The sequence below is a fragment of the Taudactylus pleione genome, unplaced genomic scaffold (genome assembly GCF_031769625.1).
Source record: "Taudactylus pleione unplaced genomic scaffold, aTauple2 ptg000073l, whole genome shotgun sequence".
Classification (NCBI taxonomy): Eukaryota; Metazoa; Chordata; class Amphibia; order Anura; family Myobatrachidae; genus Taudactylus; species Taudactylus pleione.
The window spans coordinates 8,521,772-8,540,724 of NW_028284475.1; the positions used below are offsets into that span (position 1 = coordinate 8,521,772).

Consider the following 18,953-nt stretch of genomic DNA (forward strand, 5'->3'; position numbering starts at 1 on the left):
GGTGCGGCCAGTGCCATGTGGGCATGTACACCACGTACACTATCATCCCCAATGTATTGCAAAATATTGTGAGGAAAATAGAAATAACATTTGAATATTTACCATTTATGGACAAGCATTTTTGGGCGGCTGGTCGTCATCATGCTGTCATGACGATGGGCCTATTTATGTGGTGTCCTGAGGCTATACTCCTATATGCCCCATTGTTAATCTAGACCAGGTGATTTCCCATTTCTACATGTAATGCTACAAATTGTAATGCAGAACATTTGCTACGTGCGCCTAACCATTAGTCAGATAATCCCATTTGTGTAACATATAATATGAAAACGGTGTAGCTAGTCCCAGTGCCGTAACTAAGGGTGTATGAGCAGTACCACTGCACAGAGCACAGTGCCCAGTGGGCCGCATCTGGCTAGCAGGGTGCCTGGAATGGCTCCCCACCACCAGTATCGCTGCTTCAGTGCCACTGGATGCACGGTCAGAGCTGTAATTACCGGGGCTGTCTGAAGATGGTGGTAGCTGCTGAGTCCTAGGGAGAGATTTATTAAAGCTTGGAGAGAGAGTACCAACCAGGGCCGTAGCTAGGGTAGTGCGGCCGGTGCCATCGCACAGGGCACCACAGGTCAGGGGGCACTGTTTGGGCCTGTCATATTTCTGTTTATTATCATTCTCACCTATAACTTCCTCTTATTTCATCCCCAGCATCTCCTGGCCTCCCCTATCTCCTCCCTGGCTCTTTCCCATGAGGCAATTCCCCTTTTTTGGGTGCATTATGTCCCTTTGAAAAATTAGGAGGGCACCAATGCTCTTTCTGGCACAGGGCACCAAAACGTCTAGCTACGGCTCTGGTACCAACCAATCATCTTCTGTCATTTTTCAAACACATCCTCTAAAATGACAGAAGCTGATTGGCACTAGGGAGGCCAATCCAGGGATCGGCGGGATTTGAGGCCAAAATCCCCAGGATTTCAATCCGCGGGATTAAGATTTGGATAGTAGTATTGTATTTTTTGGGGCTGCTGCTGAGCACTAGCGCTCGACATCAGACGCTGCCCGATCTCGACTGTGCGCGGCGTCACCTCAGCGTCTGACGCTGAGCCGAGGGCTAGTGTTCAGCAGCACTGCCCGGCCCCAAAAATAAAATACTACTATGCAAATCTTAATCCCTGGGTTGAACAGTAAGTTTTTTTTTTTTTCATTCTGAAAGGGGGAGGGCGGCTAGATTTAAATACAATTAAATCCCGGGATTGAAAAAAATGGTCCGGGATTGGCCTAGTTGGTACTTTGGACCTCATTCAGAGTCGGTCGTTGCGGCCGCACGGTCGTAGGGGAAAGGGGCCGGATATGCAAAATAAGAGATCACAAGTTGCGGTCCTAAGATGAGATCGTTAGCTGAAGGACCGAGGGTAAGAAGCGGCCGTAAAACTAAATCACGCCCCCTTCTCATTGACCACACACGTCATCTCCTGGGATATGAGTATCGGGATATTAATCGCGAGCATCGGAAACCATCGGAACTGGTCGTAGAGCTTAAGGTTGACCATACCCTCTCTTAAGCTCTACGATCAGGTCAGTGTATAAACCTCCCATGTCACGTGCGCCATGACATTACTTTGTTAAGTATGCACTCCCATTAAACGCCGATCGCATAATTAGGCACGCCTGCGTACGGATCTCCACTCCCCCGTTTTCAAGCACCTTCCCCTGTTACCAGCCACAAACGCCTCATTCTGTCACTCAAACTACCGACCTGGCTGTGTTCAAGGAGAGAGAAATTTCTGATCGTAGCAGCTAGTTTGCGCACGCGCATTGCGAACTTTACGCATGCGCGGTATAGCGAACATCGGTGGCGTACGACCGTGCGGCAGCAAAGACCGACTCTGAATGAGGTCCTTTATCTCTCTCCAAGCTTTGATAAATCTCCCCCCCCCCCCAAGTTCAGGAATGCTTTACATTCAAGAGCATAGTAAATCCAACAGCCTAGCAAATCCTAAAGCCTCCTTCAGCTGACAGAAATGGAGGGACTTTGGCAGATACTGGATATATTTTATGTCGCCCATTTTACCTTTGGGGGATCCAGAATATTTGCTGTTACCCCCCTAAAACAGGTGGCTTTGGGGAATAGGAAACATAATTACTAGTGAGTTATTTATGTTGATATTCCTTATAACAGTAAATCCAGGATCTGTTTATACAGTAATATCAATATATGCATTTTTTTTTTACAATGGTTCATGTTGTTTATTTAAGTTCTGAAAATGTTTTTATTTTGCCAGTAGAGATTGTTTTTCTGTCAGACATATAAGTTATGTTAGATTTAAATTTTGTAAAAAAAAAAAGGCAGAACCCTCAGTGGGCGACATTGAAGACGGGCTCCCTCTGATGACGTCACCACCGGAAATGATTATCTCAGAGAATGAGAGCAGCCACTGTGTTTTCTAAAAAACTGTCTCCTTTCGTGACCTCCTCCTGACCGCTCATCCTCCATTTTCTTAAAGCTCAAGCCGTATAACGACCAAGGCAATTGGCTTCGCCAAAATGTCTCTTTTATAGCGGACAACTATATGATGTAGTCCTGTGGGTCGCATTTGGAGCTCTGCCGATGCGAGTGGCTGCGGACTAGGAGAGTGGAGGGGAAAATCGCGTTTGGTTTCTTAGGGTAAAAAGGTGAGTAACTGGGGCACAGGGGCTGGATATTGCCCTAGTGGTGGTCTGGGCCTGCATCACAGCAGTGTATGGGCACCAGGGGTCTCCCTATTGCTGTGGCATTGGAAGCACTTTGTAAGATGCAGAGCTCTATCAGGCTGATCTCTCCCATCCTGGTCAGACCCTCTGATCACATACTGCCCACTTGTTCCCCTATTGCAGCAGCCAGGGCTGAATCAGGAACCTTGTTTAGCAGAGCATCCTTCTTATTAATAAATGAGTGCAGCCATGTAACTGTGTGGTTTGGGAGCAGGGTACTTGGTGCTAGGGGCCGTGGTGTAGGACCTGCGTCAGATAGGTATACGCAGGCTACTCGCTTTTGCCTGGTCATGTAATACGTATTAAATGCATCTCATGTTGCTGCATTGCAATTTTGTGGCATGCATCAAACCAGGGGCCTAACTAGAAATGACTGTCCCCATTATATAAGGCTCCTTGTACAGTCCAAGGTTGAAAAATACCCCAAACGAAACCCATAAGTACGTGAGGTCTTGTCCAGGAAAATAAGCGCAATAGTGTTGCACCACCTATTACTATTGGCGTTATGCCTTTGCGTTAGGGATGGACAAAGGAAGCCAAATAATGGCTGGGCTTCCACCATCAAAACTTTCGATGTGATGGTAAGTAACCATCTCATCAAAAGTATTAGATGAAAAAAAACTATTAATTTGGTATTTGCATGCGCAAAATACCCTTCATGCACAATAGCCCTATTTTGTGGCTGGCAGGGGACTGTCCTGGGGGTATCTGTGTAAAATATCGCCGTCCGCATGGCGGTTGGATTCCCGGCAGCGGAAGCCCAACCGCGCTGGAAGTCCTGATCGTCGCTAAGGTAAGTATAAACTAACCTAACCCTCCTTAGGGGTGCCTAACCCTAACCTCCCCTGTAAGTGCCTAACCCTAATCCCCCCTCTAAGTGCCTAATCCTAACCCCTCCCTTCCCCGCTGCCTAAACCTAAGTCCTCCGGGGTGCCTAACCCTAAACTCCCCCCGGGGGTGCCTAACCCTCCCTCCCCCAAACCCTAGTGCCTAACCCTCCCGGGGGGATGCCTAACCCTGTCCCCCCCGGGTGCCATAAACTTAATCCTTTTCCCCCACGGCTGTCTGCTCGCGGCGCCCGGCATCCCTTTTCGATCGGGATGCCGGGCGCCTGTCTCCCGGCGTCTGAGAATTGTCAGGCGTCTACATCTAGACACCCGGCATTTCACCCTCGCCGGGATATGACAGTCGGGAAGCTGGCTGCCGGTATCCCGATTGTATACCGTCCTGGGGCAGGGTGGGATCGGAGGGCAATGCTGAGAGGGACAGCGCAGCTCACTGCATTAAAAAAAATAAAAACGTAACCATCACAACACAATTGAATCATTAGCATTTGATGGTGGCAAACATTGGAATGCTGCCATCGAATGGAAAAAATAACATCACAAGAAAAACATTGATGGTCGGCAAACATCGCCCATCGATATCTATCCTTACTTTGCATTAAACATAACTTGATTGCAATGTGCTTTGTTTTTTTTAAATGGGCTGCAAAAGAATGATGTGGTGGGACTTCTGATATTGTGATAGTATTAGTCTCCCCTGTCATACTCCTGAGATTTGATATAAAAATGATTAGAATAATACAAATAAAATATTTATAACTTTTAAATATCATCTTTGTTGTAGTAATTTTTATATTAACACTCTCCAGCTTTGTGGAGTTCCCTGGGGCTGCAGGAAGACCAGATGAGGCAGCAACAGCGCAGCCTCGCTGCTGTATAGTCAGACACCGCTGGGGGCTGGGCCACACCACGGGCAGTAAGCTGCACAGAAAGAGAGTTGATAGAGGCATGCCTCTGAGTATGGGGGAGGAAGGGGGTGCCTTGAGCACTGATGGACACCTTGGATGTGTTATGTGGCCAGCAGGTAGGAGAATCAGTGGACACTGAAGCTTCGTGTAGTGAGGGGAGAGTTACAGTGAGTAGGTGGTGAGACAGGCTCCCAGCACTGAGACCCATCGCCATGTGCGGTGAGGTCAATGGCTGGGGAGTCACACATCACTTGTCTTAGTGCTTTGACTAGTCATACTGTGGTGAGCATGCCATCCAGTGATGAACACCAGAGCTGTACGATAATATGGCTACATTAATATTACAGCTGTGCCCATGTGTACAACACTGTAAAAAAATATTTCATATAACAGTCTGTTAATCTCTGGGAAGGTGGGAGCTACTAAAAAGACTTGGTCGCATTGAAGCCTACTTGCCTCCAGTAGGACAGCCCTGGTGAAAATGGCTTAGCCTTTTAGGGGAGAGTGGCATCAAGGTGTTCTGCCAAATATTATCACAGCCATGTCGTTACTTCTGTACCAAAGTCCAAGACTGTAAGTTCAGCCAGTATGCTGTATAAATTGTGAACTCGGGTGTCTCTAGTAAATATTAATCTATCCCTCCTCTACCCCCTTGCCATCGCTAACTAAGCTGCAAGGGTTCCGTTGCTAATGGTCCATTCTTCAGCCACTTGGCAGAATGTTCTTGACTCCCAGGGCTGGTGTAGTGAAAAGCATGTTGATTGGCTGCCGCCAGTGTCCAATCAGCTGATACTAACACGAGAGTGTCGGGCACCCTGAGATATGAAAGTCTTCTACCAGCAACTACAGTGGAATCAAAAACTTTTAAAATGCTACGCCATATAAATTATTATAAAATAAATATGTCTATTTAATGTCAGAATTTATTTATTTTTTGTTAGGTCTGAAAAATAAATATGAATACATCCTCTTCAGATAGGATTGGGAAGAAGCCGAGAAACATATGCAATGTAAGTACAATTTTTGTAAGTTTATGTATATGATGTAAAAAAAATAAACTGCACACACTGTATTGATAAATGTAGTGTTTATTCTAGCACCCTGCACCTGTCACGACCCGTGCAATTCCTCTTTCCTACCTGAGGTGTCGCTCCCTGCTCTGGTGCTTCTAGCACACTTAGCTGATGCAACAAACTGCTGCGATACAGACCAGTGTGCTAGAAGCACCAGAGCAGAGAGCAACACCCCAGGCAGGAAAGAGGAAGTGGCACACGTTTTGACAGGTGCAGGGTGCTAGAATGAACACTAAAATGGGTGATATCACACAATGCTGAAAGTTCAGTTTTGAGTGGAATCCTAACTACAACCTGGTCCCCAAATTGGATGTACATGCGCCTATAAGAGGAACAGGGGAACCCCAGGAAAAACGTCTGCTCTCCTGTCACGAGGTGATACTGCAGCTTTATAAAATGGGATGAGTCTTTCTTTTAAAAATTCAACTGGTCCTGGACACTAAGTAGAAAAAGGAGGGGGATTTAACCCCCTATTGTTCCTCAGCACACTGAATAATACCTGCAACAATATATGAAGACTATATGGTCATAGAAATTCAGAGATATTAGTTGCATGCATTTGCAAATACATGGGAGGCTGCTAGGCCTCGTCACGGCTTCTCTGTAACTAGCAGTCCCTAACATTAGGAGGTTCACGTCCGGGTTCGCAGTGCACCCCAAAAAACGTCCAGCCCAAGACCCCCCCAGGGCATCACACGAAAAATGGAAAAAGAGCGACAGTGCAGTGTAAAGTATAGATGTGTAAGATTAATGAGTGTTGATTTTTTATTTGTTTGGTCCTGGATACTGTTTTAAGATATGAATAACGGTTTTGTCTTGGTTTTTACAGGCCTGCAACATATACTCCTTGTCTCCGAGAGAGATTAAAGCTCATCATACCAACGCACTACACCAGCTCCTGATGGTGAGAAGTTTTATCAATGCTTTTATACGCACACAGTACGGAATGTGCACTTCTATCTGTCTATACTAAGCCATGAATAACTTCTATACTACGTGCATAGTATTTTGATCAGTCCTAATTTTTGCTGCGTCATTTTGCATTGCTTATTATTGGAGTAGATTTGCAGCTGCATCTGTTATCCCTGTAGCTTTTCTCCTCAGTCTCATTGCCCAGGTCAGTTTTCACTGGGCTGCAAGCGGTAAATTTTATTTTGTTTATTTGTAAATAGTGGCTAAAACTGGGTACACACGATATGCCGTCAGATTGGGTGTATTGTCTAGTGTGTACCCATGATATGCGCGATCCCGCAGGTTGCTGGCGACATCGCCCGTCTTCCCCAGGGCCGACAAGGAATGTCTTTAACGATGCCGTGCTGCATCGTTAATGCATCAGGGGGATGTCCCTAATGATGCCCCCCCCCCCTCCCTGTCGGACCAACCATAGGCAAGTGTGTATGCACTTGCCAGGTCCCGTTGCCAGCGATGTTGCGCAGGGTATGTACACAGCTTAATAGCCCACGAAAAAAGTAAGTAGCATTAGGACATGGAATCCTGAACAGATTCCATAGGTTCTATCAAATCTCCTGATCCATCCATCGATCGTCGGTAACACTGAACTGTGACTCGGCTCAACTAATTCCTCTCGCATAAGCCTTCTCCTAAGTAATGGGCATGATTCAGAGCCGCTCGTAAGCGGCCGCTCGTTCGCTCCGAGCGATGTTCGCACATCTGCGCATGCGTATGGGTCGTAATGCGCATGCGCCAACCAGTCAGTGCGGTCGGAAATCGTGTGTTCGCAAAATAGCGAGTGCCTGCTAATTTGAGTGACAGGATGAGGTGTTTGTGGGTGGTAACAGGGGAAGGTGCTTGAAAACAGGAGTGGAGATCCGAACGCAGGCGTGCCAAACGGTCAAAACGGGCGTTTTAAGGGTGTGCATAATTAACAAAGCAGCGTCATCGGCCACGTCACTTGGTTGTCTCTTAGCCTGAACTGCTTGCAGTGATTGCGGTAGGAAAATCCAACCACAAGCACAGCAAGCAGTTCAGACGCCTTTTGATGTACTCGATTAATCTAATAAATAGCGGAGATGAAGTATGATGCGAGCGGCCAAGGGGCGTCTTTACAAAATAGCGAGTGCATGTTTCGTTCACTCGCTCAGACATAGAGGCGTCAACAGACCGCAAAGAGCGAGCGCTCAATTTAAATAGCCGGCCCCTTTTTCTGAACGAGCGAGCGCAAATAGCGTCCGTCTCTGAATCAGGCCCAATATCTAATGTAAGGAATAAAACTGTTCCTAAATAAAGCAACAATTAATAATATTGTACTCAGGATACTTTCGTACTTTACAGGGACTAAAGGAGAACTAACCTCCGAATTCACATTTGGCCTCTCTGCTTTTTGGCTAAGATCAAGGACCTAATTCAGACCCGCTCGCAAGTGGGTCGATGGTGATGGCCTGCGCACGCGCAGCGCTCGCACTGAGCGTGCGCAAGCCCTGGAGCGAGTGACAAATGCCCTTGCTCCGGGGCTCGCTACAAAAGGGGCGGCTGTCCGATGTTGATCGACAGTTCGCCCCGTTTCGTAGGCGGAGTGGGGGGGTGGCTGGACAAACGGAGGCGTTCCTGAAGGATGTCAGTAGGTGATGTCAATAGGGAGCCTCCTGCTCTGTTAGAGCTGGAAGCTACCTGTGGCTTTACGTAGACGAGACCCTACCGCAAGGGTCTCGTCGCAAGCTGCGATGGTCTTTACCATCGTGACCATCACCTAGTCACTCACTAAAGCTGTGGGTGGTAACCCACAGCTTAGCAAGCGGCCAGGAGGCCGCCTTTCAAAAGAAAAGCTGCCGCCTTCATTCAGAGCAAGCACTAGCTTTTTGCGAGCGGCTCTGAATGAGGTCCCAAGTGTAGTATCTGTTCTTATCATTGTAATATCTGACGCCCCTTATTTGGGGGGGGGAGGGGGAGGCGGCAGCACATGTTAAATGGATTTATATACAGGGAGATGGAAGAAGAGCTTGCTCTGCTTACTCCATGCATTGACCTGGTATTGCAGTACCTCCAGGACTGGACAAAAAAAAATAAAATATATCTATTTTTTTGTTTTGCGGTGGGTTATGTATCAATCACTCCCACGATTCAAGGCACCCCGTTCGCCTGCTCCTTATAAACCCTCTGCTCCTTTGTCAACTTTTTCCAATGCCCTGCCTGTGGGCACAGGACTTTTGAGCTGTAAACATAAAATGTACACTTTTTTGTATATGTGTGTCAAGAAAAAAAAAAATCCAACAACAAAGACATCGTTAGGGTAAGGCTATACTTATCAGCATTATGTTCAAAATAGTTTAGCCATAGCTCCCAGCCTCTAATTCTAAGCAATTCTGGAGAGGAGAGGGTTAATTACAGCCTGAGAGTAACTGGAGAGACACGCAACAATGGTGTCGGACAATATTCTAACCTTTACTAGACGTGTCAAACATTTTTATATAGCTTCTTCATTGGCATCTTAGAATTTCTGAGCATGCGGAATGGTTAACGATTTGAGTAATAGTCACGTATACACTGGGAGCTATTACATGTGTTAGCAGCAGGGGCAGCATTGTATTATTAATAAGAAAATACTAATGCTAAATATTTCTTGACTCATAATTAAGAGGTTCTGCTCATTATTTCTGAAAATGAAGACGATGACCTTGCATTCCAACATTTGTTGATACATCTCCGCTACTTCCCACAATAGGCGCATAGAACTCTTTATCAGCAGGTGCAAATTCCTGTGTCTCCATGTCAACATAAATTTGAACAAACCAATATTCAGTTTAACGCTTAACTCTTTCAACACCCATGAGTCCATCTTACTGATAAATGTTCTAGAACTCTGCAATATCTCTGCCAAAGACTAAGCAGTCAGAGTCCAGTCAGACAATGTCGGAATGGTGTCTTATTTGAACCATCAGATGGGGCATTTGCAGGCCCCAGGCCTGGGGGGTGCACCACTCTTCCTGAAGTGTATGGCACCAATCCGTGACCTAAATTCCAGGGGTGGACGAGGCTGACAAAATCCCAAGATGCCCCTCTTCTGTACTCTGGCATGGGACTGGCAGGTCAATGGCACTTTCAGTTAATCTACCTTTTCCACCTCACCCAAGTTGTTTCCTCGGATCCTACAGTTGGTCAGGCAGCAAGGGGCACATGCTTTAAGTTCTCCGATTGGCAGGTTATTGTGCCAGTCTTGTGCCATCCTCAGCACCTTCCGGGTCGCACTTTTTTGTCCCTTCAGAGCTGACTTTGATGGCATAGGGGCTAATTCAGACATGCGCTAACCCGATGGTTAGCACACATCTCTGATTGTGTCGATCTGCGCCGACGTAAGACCCGGACTGCGCATGGGCAGTACAGGTCCTGCATGATCGTATGCAGAGTGGTAACAGACTGTCAGTGATTGACAGTCTGCTGCCATTTCTGGGCAGAAAGGGGGTGGTGACGGTGTCCATTTACCCAAGCTGAGGCATGTCGCCTCGCCGCCTTTTGGGTGGAGGGAAGAGGCCAGGATCTCCGTTCGCTGACAGAGATTTCCTGGCTTCTTCTGAGCAACTGCGTTCGCCGTCTTGAGTGACCCCATGGTCACTCGAGCCGGCAGAAGATCACGCAGATGTTCCGATGCTGCGTCCATGGGCGCAACTGGAGACCGTAATGCGTGCAGGAGGCAGTATTGAAATATATATTGTTTTCAATAACTATAGCTAAAATGAAACCTCAAAATGAAAATAATATTGAAAAAAGTGATAAATTGAACAAGATCACCTGCCAGCTCTTTCTCATGAGTCTCCTTATGAAGTCCTGCTTTTGTCCAGGTCATTATGGGTTTTCACCCTTACCCGGAAGTAGTGGCATTCTTTCCTGTACCCTTTTTCCAAAGGTTTTAATGAGCCAGTGGTACACTCCATGGATGTGGTGCGGAGCCATCTTTGGTGCCCGCTTTCTACTTTAGGAGTTGCAGTAGAAAGTTTGTGGTGTCTTCTTTAAGTTGGTCTCCCGCTGGATCATTAAGGCAATATGGCAGGTCAACCACTGGACTGATGGCTCACTCCATCCGGTTGGTCAGTCCTTTTAGGGCCGGATGTCATGTGCCATCGGCAGACGATGTGAGTAGAATGCCCACATATTCGTCCCATTGCCGCCTTCTGGTAGGAATGTCCTTCAGGTATCTGTTCAGTCCAAGATGTTCTCCCCCCCCTCTCATTGAGGGTGGTTTGTTACATCTCACTGTCTACTGTGTAAGTTCAAATCAAGTTTTTTTGTTTTTCAAAAATTTGCTTTTAAATCCCTCTCTTCAATGCTGTACATACTGCTTACCCAAGAATGCAAGTGTTACTTTTGTTTTTTATGTCCTTGTTGGTCTAATTATGAACTGGAGATGGAGCAGGGAGGTTATAATGAGAAGTAGAACTCCATTCTTGTTCTCCTATAGCCTTTGAGAAAGGTCCCTAATGGAATGACTGGCTGAGCTTACTCTGCCACCAGTGTTTTACAGATGGTTTGGGATTCACCCAAACTGCTGCTGTTATTGTCCAACCCTATGGGTTGCTGCTTGGCCAAATCTGCTCCTTCCCGACTAGAACAGCTGCACAACAAATTGATGCATCCAGATGTTGGAGAAAAGCTTTGTCTACCACCACCACCAGGCTCCTTTACTGGCGCTTGGAGCAGCTTCCTTCTGGGTGATATATAACTGCTGTAGAACCTTTTTTTTGGACTCTCCTGACCTTGGACTGGGCAACAGGATGCTCGTCTCAACCCAGAATAGCCGGTGGATAGATTATGGTGGTAGCTCTGATCTCTAGGTCACAGGAGCACAGGTGTCTTACAGGAACAGAGCATTGTCTTTTGCCTGGAGGTAACTCTTAAAGGAGAGCACATTAAAACATTTAAGGTAGTGAATATATTACAGATGTTTTACGGGCTGATAGCCATTTCTTTTATACTACTTTGACACCCTATGCTGGCACAAGGGGGAACCAGCCCCCTGTCCTTTTTTAACCAGTCTCAATTGATTCTCTGCAATGAGGGTCAGTTGTGCTTATGGCTAATGTTGTTTACTCATCTCAGCGGCTGTGCGGTTCGCAGTCAGGACAGGGGAGGTAGTGCCTAATCCCACTTCTCCATCCTGGTACCACTGAGTCTGGGCTGTGAGATTTAATATCTCCCACCCATCCTAACTTCTACGCCATGAGTCTAGCGCCACCTCTGAGTTGTCAGACCTGAGGCAGCAGTATTTCTGCTGCTTCTACTGAGGCTGCGGAGGCTCCAAAACAGTTTGGGTTTGGTATGTTATGTTGGCAAGAACATTGTAGACTATGTCCTTGTCTGCACCTTAATCCGGCTCCACTTTTGTCGACCCCATTAAAATGCTAATTAAAGTATTCTAACACTGGCCCTGATTCAGAGCCGGACACTCTGACAGAGCGCTCGCTCTGAATCAGGGCCGGTCTTTTTTTTTTTTTTTTTTTTTTTTTTAGAACGGCCTCCTGGCTGCTCGCATAGCTCTGGGTGACCACCCACAGCTATATCGAGCGGCCAGGAAGATGGTCGCGATGGTCAAGACCATCGCGACCATCGGGCTTGCAACGAGACCCTTGTGGTAGGTCTCGTTGGCGCAAGCCCAGAGAGATTTCGGCTCTAACAGAGCCGAAATCTCTCCCACTGACATCACTCGTCATGCCAGTGGGGCCGCCCCCAAACGGAGGCGTTCACATGGGAACGCCTCCTGTTTGGGCAGCCACTCCCCCGGCCCGCCCACCAAAGGGGGCATGCTGTCACTCAACATCGACAGCTCGCCACCTTTGTTGCGAGACCCGGAGCGACGGAGTGCCCGTCACTATCCGGGTCTCGCGCATGCGCACGACGGAGCCTGCTCCGTCGTGCGCATTCTCACTGGCCCATCATCGACCCGGTTGCGAGCGCTCATCGCTTGCGACCGGGTCTGAATCAGGCCCACTGTCGGGGAATATAACTGTAAACCTACTGTGAAAGGTGAAGGCAGCATGTTTAGCGTTATTCTGCCGACAACGCCAAAATACTGTAATTAGCATTTTAACAGAGTCGACCAAAGTGGCGCCAACAAAGTTACTGAAAGCCCCTCTGGAGTGACTGTTCTGTGGTCCCCTAGCTCTGGACCACAGCAGTGTGTCCAAAACGCATTTGGGCTTACCTGGGACCACTGCAGCCATCCTTCTACTGGGGACAGGGTCTCTCCAGCACCACTGTGCTCCGGTTCTTGTGAACTGGAATTGCAACAGTGGCTTTTAATGCCACTGGATTCACACATTATACAGCTGGGGTAAGTACTTGCATTTTTTGAAAACATCAATAAATACATCCACATATTTACAAGACTCGCGGTTCCTGCATGATAGATAGCAATAGGTACATACAACCGTTCCCGCAGCATGTGCAGGTTGGAGGCTTGTCGCAGTTGGTAAGTCCATCCTGATATGAAGTCACTATTGTTAAATGTTTTATATGTTAACAGATGAAGCAGGTAAAAAACCCATCACCTACATTATTGCGAGACTGAAGCTCGTCATGGGTTGTGGCTGTTAGATGCAAACCGCTTGATATAACAACTCTGATTACAGGGACTGATACGAGCACAGTTGTCTTACACGGAACAGTATAAAACACTGGAAGAGAAAATCCAAGCATCTGGAAAAAAGGAACCTATAATCGGTAAGATGGGGTATATATCCCGGGGCTCATCTCAAACTGCAACGTTATTCTGTAAACTGGCATCCTGTACCATCCTCCCCCATGGGCAACCAGGCAGGGACTCTTCACCGTTCTATGTTAAACAGCGCCCCATCGGTTGTAGTCCCTATTGGTCCTACATGGTAAAATGCGATTGTGGTTGCTATGGGGTCTATGTACTAAGCTTTGGAGATAGATAAAGTACCAACCAATCAGCTCCTGATTGACACTTTACCGGCTGGATTTAAAAAATGACAGCTAGGAGCTGATTGGTTGGTACTTTATCTCCATGGACTTTATCTCTCTCCACGGCTTAGTACATAGACCCCTATATCTCAAAGTGGTAAGGGTACATTGCTATACCTAGGGGGGCAATCTGGTCTATCCCAGGAAGTTCTCGGGAAGAGGTCACTACAGTGACCGCTGAGGACAGCTCTGCCCCTCCCGACCTTAGTGTGGGCATATGGTGGAAGGGTCCCTGGGTGCCTCAGCGCAGGTAGGAACTCCCTAAATTATGAAGCAATAATTTATCACGCAACAGCACTATGCCATGCACTGCTACATATGGTAAATAACCATATGTATCCAAGCGAACACGTAAGGGGATACGAATCGGAAGACTTATGACTACAGGCCCCTTGGTTGGAAGTTCTTGATCCTGTTCCCTGACAGGCCTGCGGGTATCCTCTGGTCTTGTAAGGACACACACTGAAAGCAAAACCTACGGATGGGCACCAATTTTGCCTTTACCTAGGTTGGCACAAAATATTTTTTTCCCCAGGTGGAATGGACCATAGGGAACAGTTCTCCCCAGCCATTCCCCCAATCCAGCCATTCCCACATGTCCGGTATCTGTTATTTATTAATTGCAGCTAACGATGTCGTATCCCATGGGAAGAGGATGCCACTGGCTGGGCTTGGGTAGCAGGGTTTGCCTATAGGGCATGTGGCATCTCGCTGCCACTTCAGCACCCCGCAGAGTGATGGGCAGTTGCTCCTAGGGGACAACGCCAGGTAAACATGGGGCATAATAGCTGTATAGTACAGTATGGCGGGGGAGGGCTCGGTTATCTCCTCTTATTTATCCACTGATGGAAAATGTCTCCACTTCGCTCTCGGCCCCCGTGTATCCTGATTTGCTCTCGTCCATCGGATATCCTCCTCCTCCTCTTGTGTCCGACAATGGTGACCAGGTATGTAATTTCTGTAATACAGATTCATGTAACCAACTGTATAAGTATTAGGAATTATGGGTTATGTTCATGGAACCTTCTGCGAGAGAGTCCTGAGCGGGCTTACATTCAATTACTGGTGCCCGAAGCCCACCTTGCGACCCAGGTGCTCCTCCCCCCCCCCCCCCCCCCCACTCCCCTCCCCATTTATCTGAGCTCAGGAGATCCCTGTTGATATAGAACTTCCACAAAGGGGGAGCCGAGAAGGGTTATGTCCAGTCCGATGGGAAGCAAACGGGTTGGTCAGCTGTCGCCTACAACGGGAGCAGACCCCAGGAAATATCCTAATGAGGGAAAGCATACTGAAACCTTGCATTAAAGTTGACTTTGTCTTGAATATTAGTACATGATAAACTTCCCTGATCAGTTATGTGTTCCAGAAAGTGTGCGTTTTCTATTCTAATGTCGCTTGTAGGTATTTTCTTTCACTTTTGTCACAAATTAAGCTAGAAGTTGTATTTTATCTAATTACTTCCAGATCTGTTGGGCACGGGAAAGTGGTGGGTACAGGCACTCTGCCTCCACACTTCCCATAAGTTCCAATAAACACTTAAACAACTGGGCCAATCATAGGTGGTGATGGGAGCAGGGCGGCCAATCGGCATTGATCCGCCCAGTCTGGTCTATAATTGAATGGTCAATGGCGGAGAGTTTGTGTCCATGCACAGTTCTCTACTCCGCTAACCAGACATAAGGATAGGGTATTGTGTGTGTGTGCAGCTGTGTTATTGGCCAGTGTCATTAACTAAGTGATGTAATGCATCCATCCTGTGGAAAGGTGATGAAATGCCCTAACAGAGACTGGAAATAGCAATATACCAATATACAGAGTCAATGGGAGCGTCATGCATCAGAAATATATGTGGTGTTCATTCTAGCACCCTGCCCCTGTCACAACACGTGCAGTTCCTCTTTCCTGCCTGGGGTGTCGCTCTCTCCTCTGGTGCTTCTAGCACACTCAGCTGATAAAAATAGAAATGCTGAGATACAGACCAGAGTGTGCTAGAAGCACCAGAACAGAGAGCGACAACCCAGGCAGGAAAGAGGAACTGCACGGGTTGTGACAGGGGCAGGGTGCTAGAACGAACAGTATCAGGGGTATTCAACATGGGTGCGATAACATCATTTTTGCGTTAATATCGCACTTTTGACGTCATTATCGCAGGTTTGACTTTTACACCGTATTCAATTTCAAAGACTTATCGCAGTTTTGAAAAGTCTTTGATAAAAAACGGGGATAACTTTTCACCATTGAATAGGTGTCGAAAAAAAGTGCAGAGTTGGGGTTTAGGGGTGCAGGCTTCAAAAAAAATAGCCTGCACCCCTGGGAATGACATTTAAAAAAGAACTGTGTCAAAATAAGTAAAAAAAAAAAAATAGGGACACCCCAAAAAATTAATTTAAAAATTGGGGTGAAAAAAAAAAAATGGGAAAAAAATGTTTAACAATAGGGAAATAGGTTCAGGGCTATTCTGCATGTATGCGGCAGGTGTATTCTAGAATAGGTTATTAGCGGCAGGTGTATTCTAGAATAGGTTATTAGCGGCAGGTGTAGTCTAGAATAGGTTATTAGCGGCAGGTGTTTTCTAGAATAGATTTATAGCGGCAGGTGCACAAATGCAGAATTTTTAAAAAATTACTTTAGGGACTTAAAAATATGCTAGTACCCATTTTCATGTACCTAAAATTTGATGGGACCACTTAAAAAAACGAAAAAAATAACCTAAGTGCTCTTCTGCATCACTTCTTCAATGTTGGGAAAAAACATCTGCTGCGGCTATTTAAATCCCCGACTTTCAATTAAAGGCTAAAACAGGGGTACCCATAGTGTTCCCCCATGTTTTTACAACTTTACGGGGGTCTTACAATTATTTTAGGAAAAATTCGTAACTTTACGCAAATCCCACTTCGGAGTTTCCCGTTTTCGTTAATTTTATATTGAATACGGGGATACGTGGGAGCGCGCACCAGACCTTAACGCAGAAAAAAAACTCCGATATGAAACGTTAACTTCGACAGTGATGTTAACGTTTCATATTGAATACCCCTGTATGCATTTTAATATATTTTCTGAATTTATATTAACATACACAAGGAGCACTGAGTCATCGATATAAATACAATGTGGGAGATGGGGAACCCAGACACAAACTCCTGTGTAGGTTACGGCCCCACTATAAATATATCCTATATGATGCTTGGCTTGGGTTTGTTTGAATGTTCCGTCTCCAGTTGACCTGCACTTCCCAGCATGCAATAACTGATCCTAAAGTCGCACCGTCCTCCACTCTTGTGTACGTTCTGAAAGCTCTTACACACCCAGTTTCAGGATCACTTAAGCGAGCTGTTGATATGTGCGGTTGTCTGGACCCGTCAATGTGAAATATTAAAAGCTGTATTAACGTTTCCTCTGTTCAACCAGGCCTTGAATACATCTATGAGTATGCAGAAGATCCAAGTGGCATCCGCATGTACGAATGCAAACTGTGTGACCGCATCCTCAAAAATGACTCCATCTTCTGTCATATTGTTGGAATGCGACATAGGATCTTATACTTGGTAAGTACTTTGCTTATCTGTATTTACCACTAAGCTTTGGCCCACTATTAGCACTGTTGTACGTTACCTTGCCAACTGCAACACCTGTGCTGGTCTTTGCGGAATTTTCCATCGTCCCTCTTAGAGGCTTAAAGGTTCTTTCTCAAAATCTAGGGCAGGAATGGGCCAACCTGTGGCCCCTCAGCTGTTGTGAAACGACAAATCCCAGCATGCTTTACCAGCGAATCAGTAGGAAGGTATGCTGGGGCTTGTAGTTTCACAACAGCTGGAGAAGTAACAGTTTGGCCAGGCCTGATCTAGGCGATCAATTATTTAAGGGATGTGGTATGTAATGTTGACACCAGAATGTCTACATGGTCTTAATGAATAGCGGTTTTCTAGTGTTGGAGTACTAGCCCTACCCTAACTGCAACCTAAGCCTAAATCTAACAGTGACATGTACTGTCGATGTGACTGTTTACATTCACAGTTTCCACATAATGCTCTTGTCGACATGACCATTATGTCGATATGTTATTGTCGAAATGCTGGAGTCAACATTCTGAAAGTCTATATAATGTCTACATATTCATTGAAGTACATAGTTCATTTGGGATGTAGTCGGCATCCCAGCAGACTGGATGCCGACGGTCTAAATACCGGCTCCAGAATACCGACAGCTGTCCGGATCCCGGCTCCAGAATCCTGACCGCCGGCAGGGAGGGTTAGGGTTGGGCACTAAGGGGGAAGGGTTAGGTTTGGGGTGCAGGGAGGTTAGGTTTAGGCACTAGGGGGGTGGTTCGCTTCAGGCATCGGGGAGGGTAAGGGTAAGAGTTAACTGTGTGGTGCCTGAAGGCAGAGCCATCGCCTATCCCCAAGGTATCCTGTGGATACCCTATGGACCCTGCAGTAGAAAGTACAAGGTCATGTCTAGGCTTTAACTAGTGTTGTAAATGAACAATTAGGTGCATTAGACTAGAATTTCTGAAAAGACAGAACATACATTCATTCATCTGGCTGGTGTAGAGGGGCCCAGATGTACCCAACATGAAATAGTCCTTTTACTATGCTAATAATGTTTCTCCTTTGCCTACGGTCATTTGGTGAGCTCAGCCAGTAATCCTAAATGGACGATATCGATCATATCGTTATCGTTCATACCGTGCAGTTTTCGGTGGCCAACAACCTGCGATGGGCGGGCACGTATGGACGATAACATTGTCCATCGGCTGTGCATGCAGACCAACCTGGTCAATATCGACCAGATTACTATAGGGACCCGCGATCGTTGATCATGGGTCGTTGGCCATCGTTGGTGGGTTCATGGTGTGCTGGATGTACGATATCCAACATCCAGCACACCCGGGAGATCGTACAACGATATCGCTGTCGATCGTCCCGTGTGTATGCACCATAAGAATGCAGCCTTGGTAACTGTACTGAGACGCAGATTCTGCGCCTTAGTGATGTTACTGGTCGCCTAGTGAATTGATTGGTTGTGTTCTGATGAGCACTGGTGCAGCTCCCTCCGCTATGTGCGGATGACCTGCCCATGTTAATACTCCGTGGCTGATGTACCTGTAATAAATGCCCTGTAATACGCTGATGTTTTTGGAAAATGCCATTTGCCAGGGTAATGCTGTTACTGCTGATTTCATTCTGATACTGTTTTGTGTTTCAGAGCAAGCATCATCCCATTATGGGTATAAAAATTAATCACCAAGTAAGGACCACGACAGATTTTAGGAAGTTGCAAAACAATGCTCTCGCTATTGAACAAACCCACAAAAAGCAGAAAATAAATGTAAGTTTTCACACTGGCATACATAGCCAACTACTACGTCAGCTCGGGCTAATCTGAGATGTGCAACCAGCAACTGGACCATTCAGTTCTCATTTTTATAAGGAATAGCCTGGTTCACA

The 18,953-nt window shown here is 46.5% G+C and overlaps 1 protein-coding gene and 1 pseudogene across 14 annotated transcripts in view; both read left to right on the forward strand.

The window, feature by feature from the left end:
* Positions 1-2,497: 2,497 nt before the first annotated feature.
* The window catches only part of LOC148532619 (uncharacterized), a 61,530-nt gene continuing 45,074 nt past the window's right edge, over positions 2,498-18,953 (forward strand). For 11 of the 14 annotated variants that reach the window (XM_088467673.1, XM_088467671.1, XM_088467678.1 and 8 more), the window contains exons 1-6: positions 2,498-2,670; positions 5,443-5,511; positions 6,404-6,478; positions 13,152-13,242; positions 16,915-17,051; positions 18,712-18,834. In XM_088467673.1, the coding sequence (XP_088323799.1) occupies positions 5,458-5,511; positions 6,404-6,478; positions 13,152-13,242; positions 16,915-17,051; positions 18,712-18,834 (480 nt within the window). In that variant the 5' untranslated portion in view covers positions 2,498-2,670; positions 5,443-5,457. Of the gene's footprint in view, positions 2,671-5,442; positions 5,512-6,403; positions 6,479-13,151; positions 13,243-16,914; positions 17,052-18,711; positions 18,835-18,953 lie in introns of those variants that run through there. The other 3 variants (XM_088467681.1, XM_088467675.1, XM_088467683.1) reach the window with 2 other exon arrangements.
* LOC148532620 (U2 spliceosomal RNA) lies at positions 8,383-8,593 on the forward strand (annotated as a pseudogene).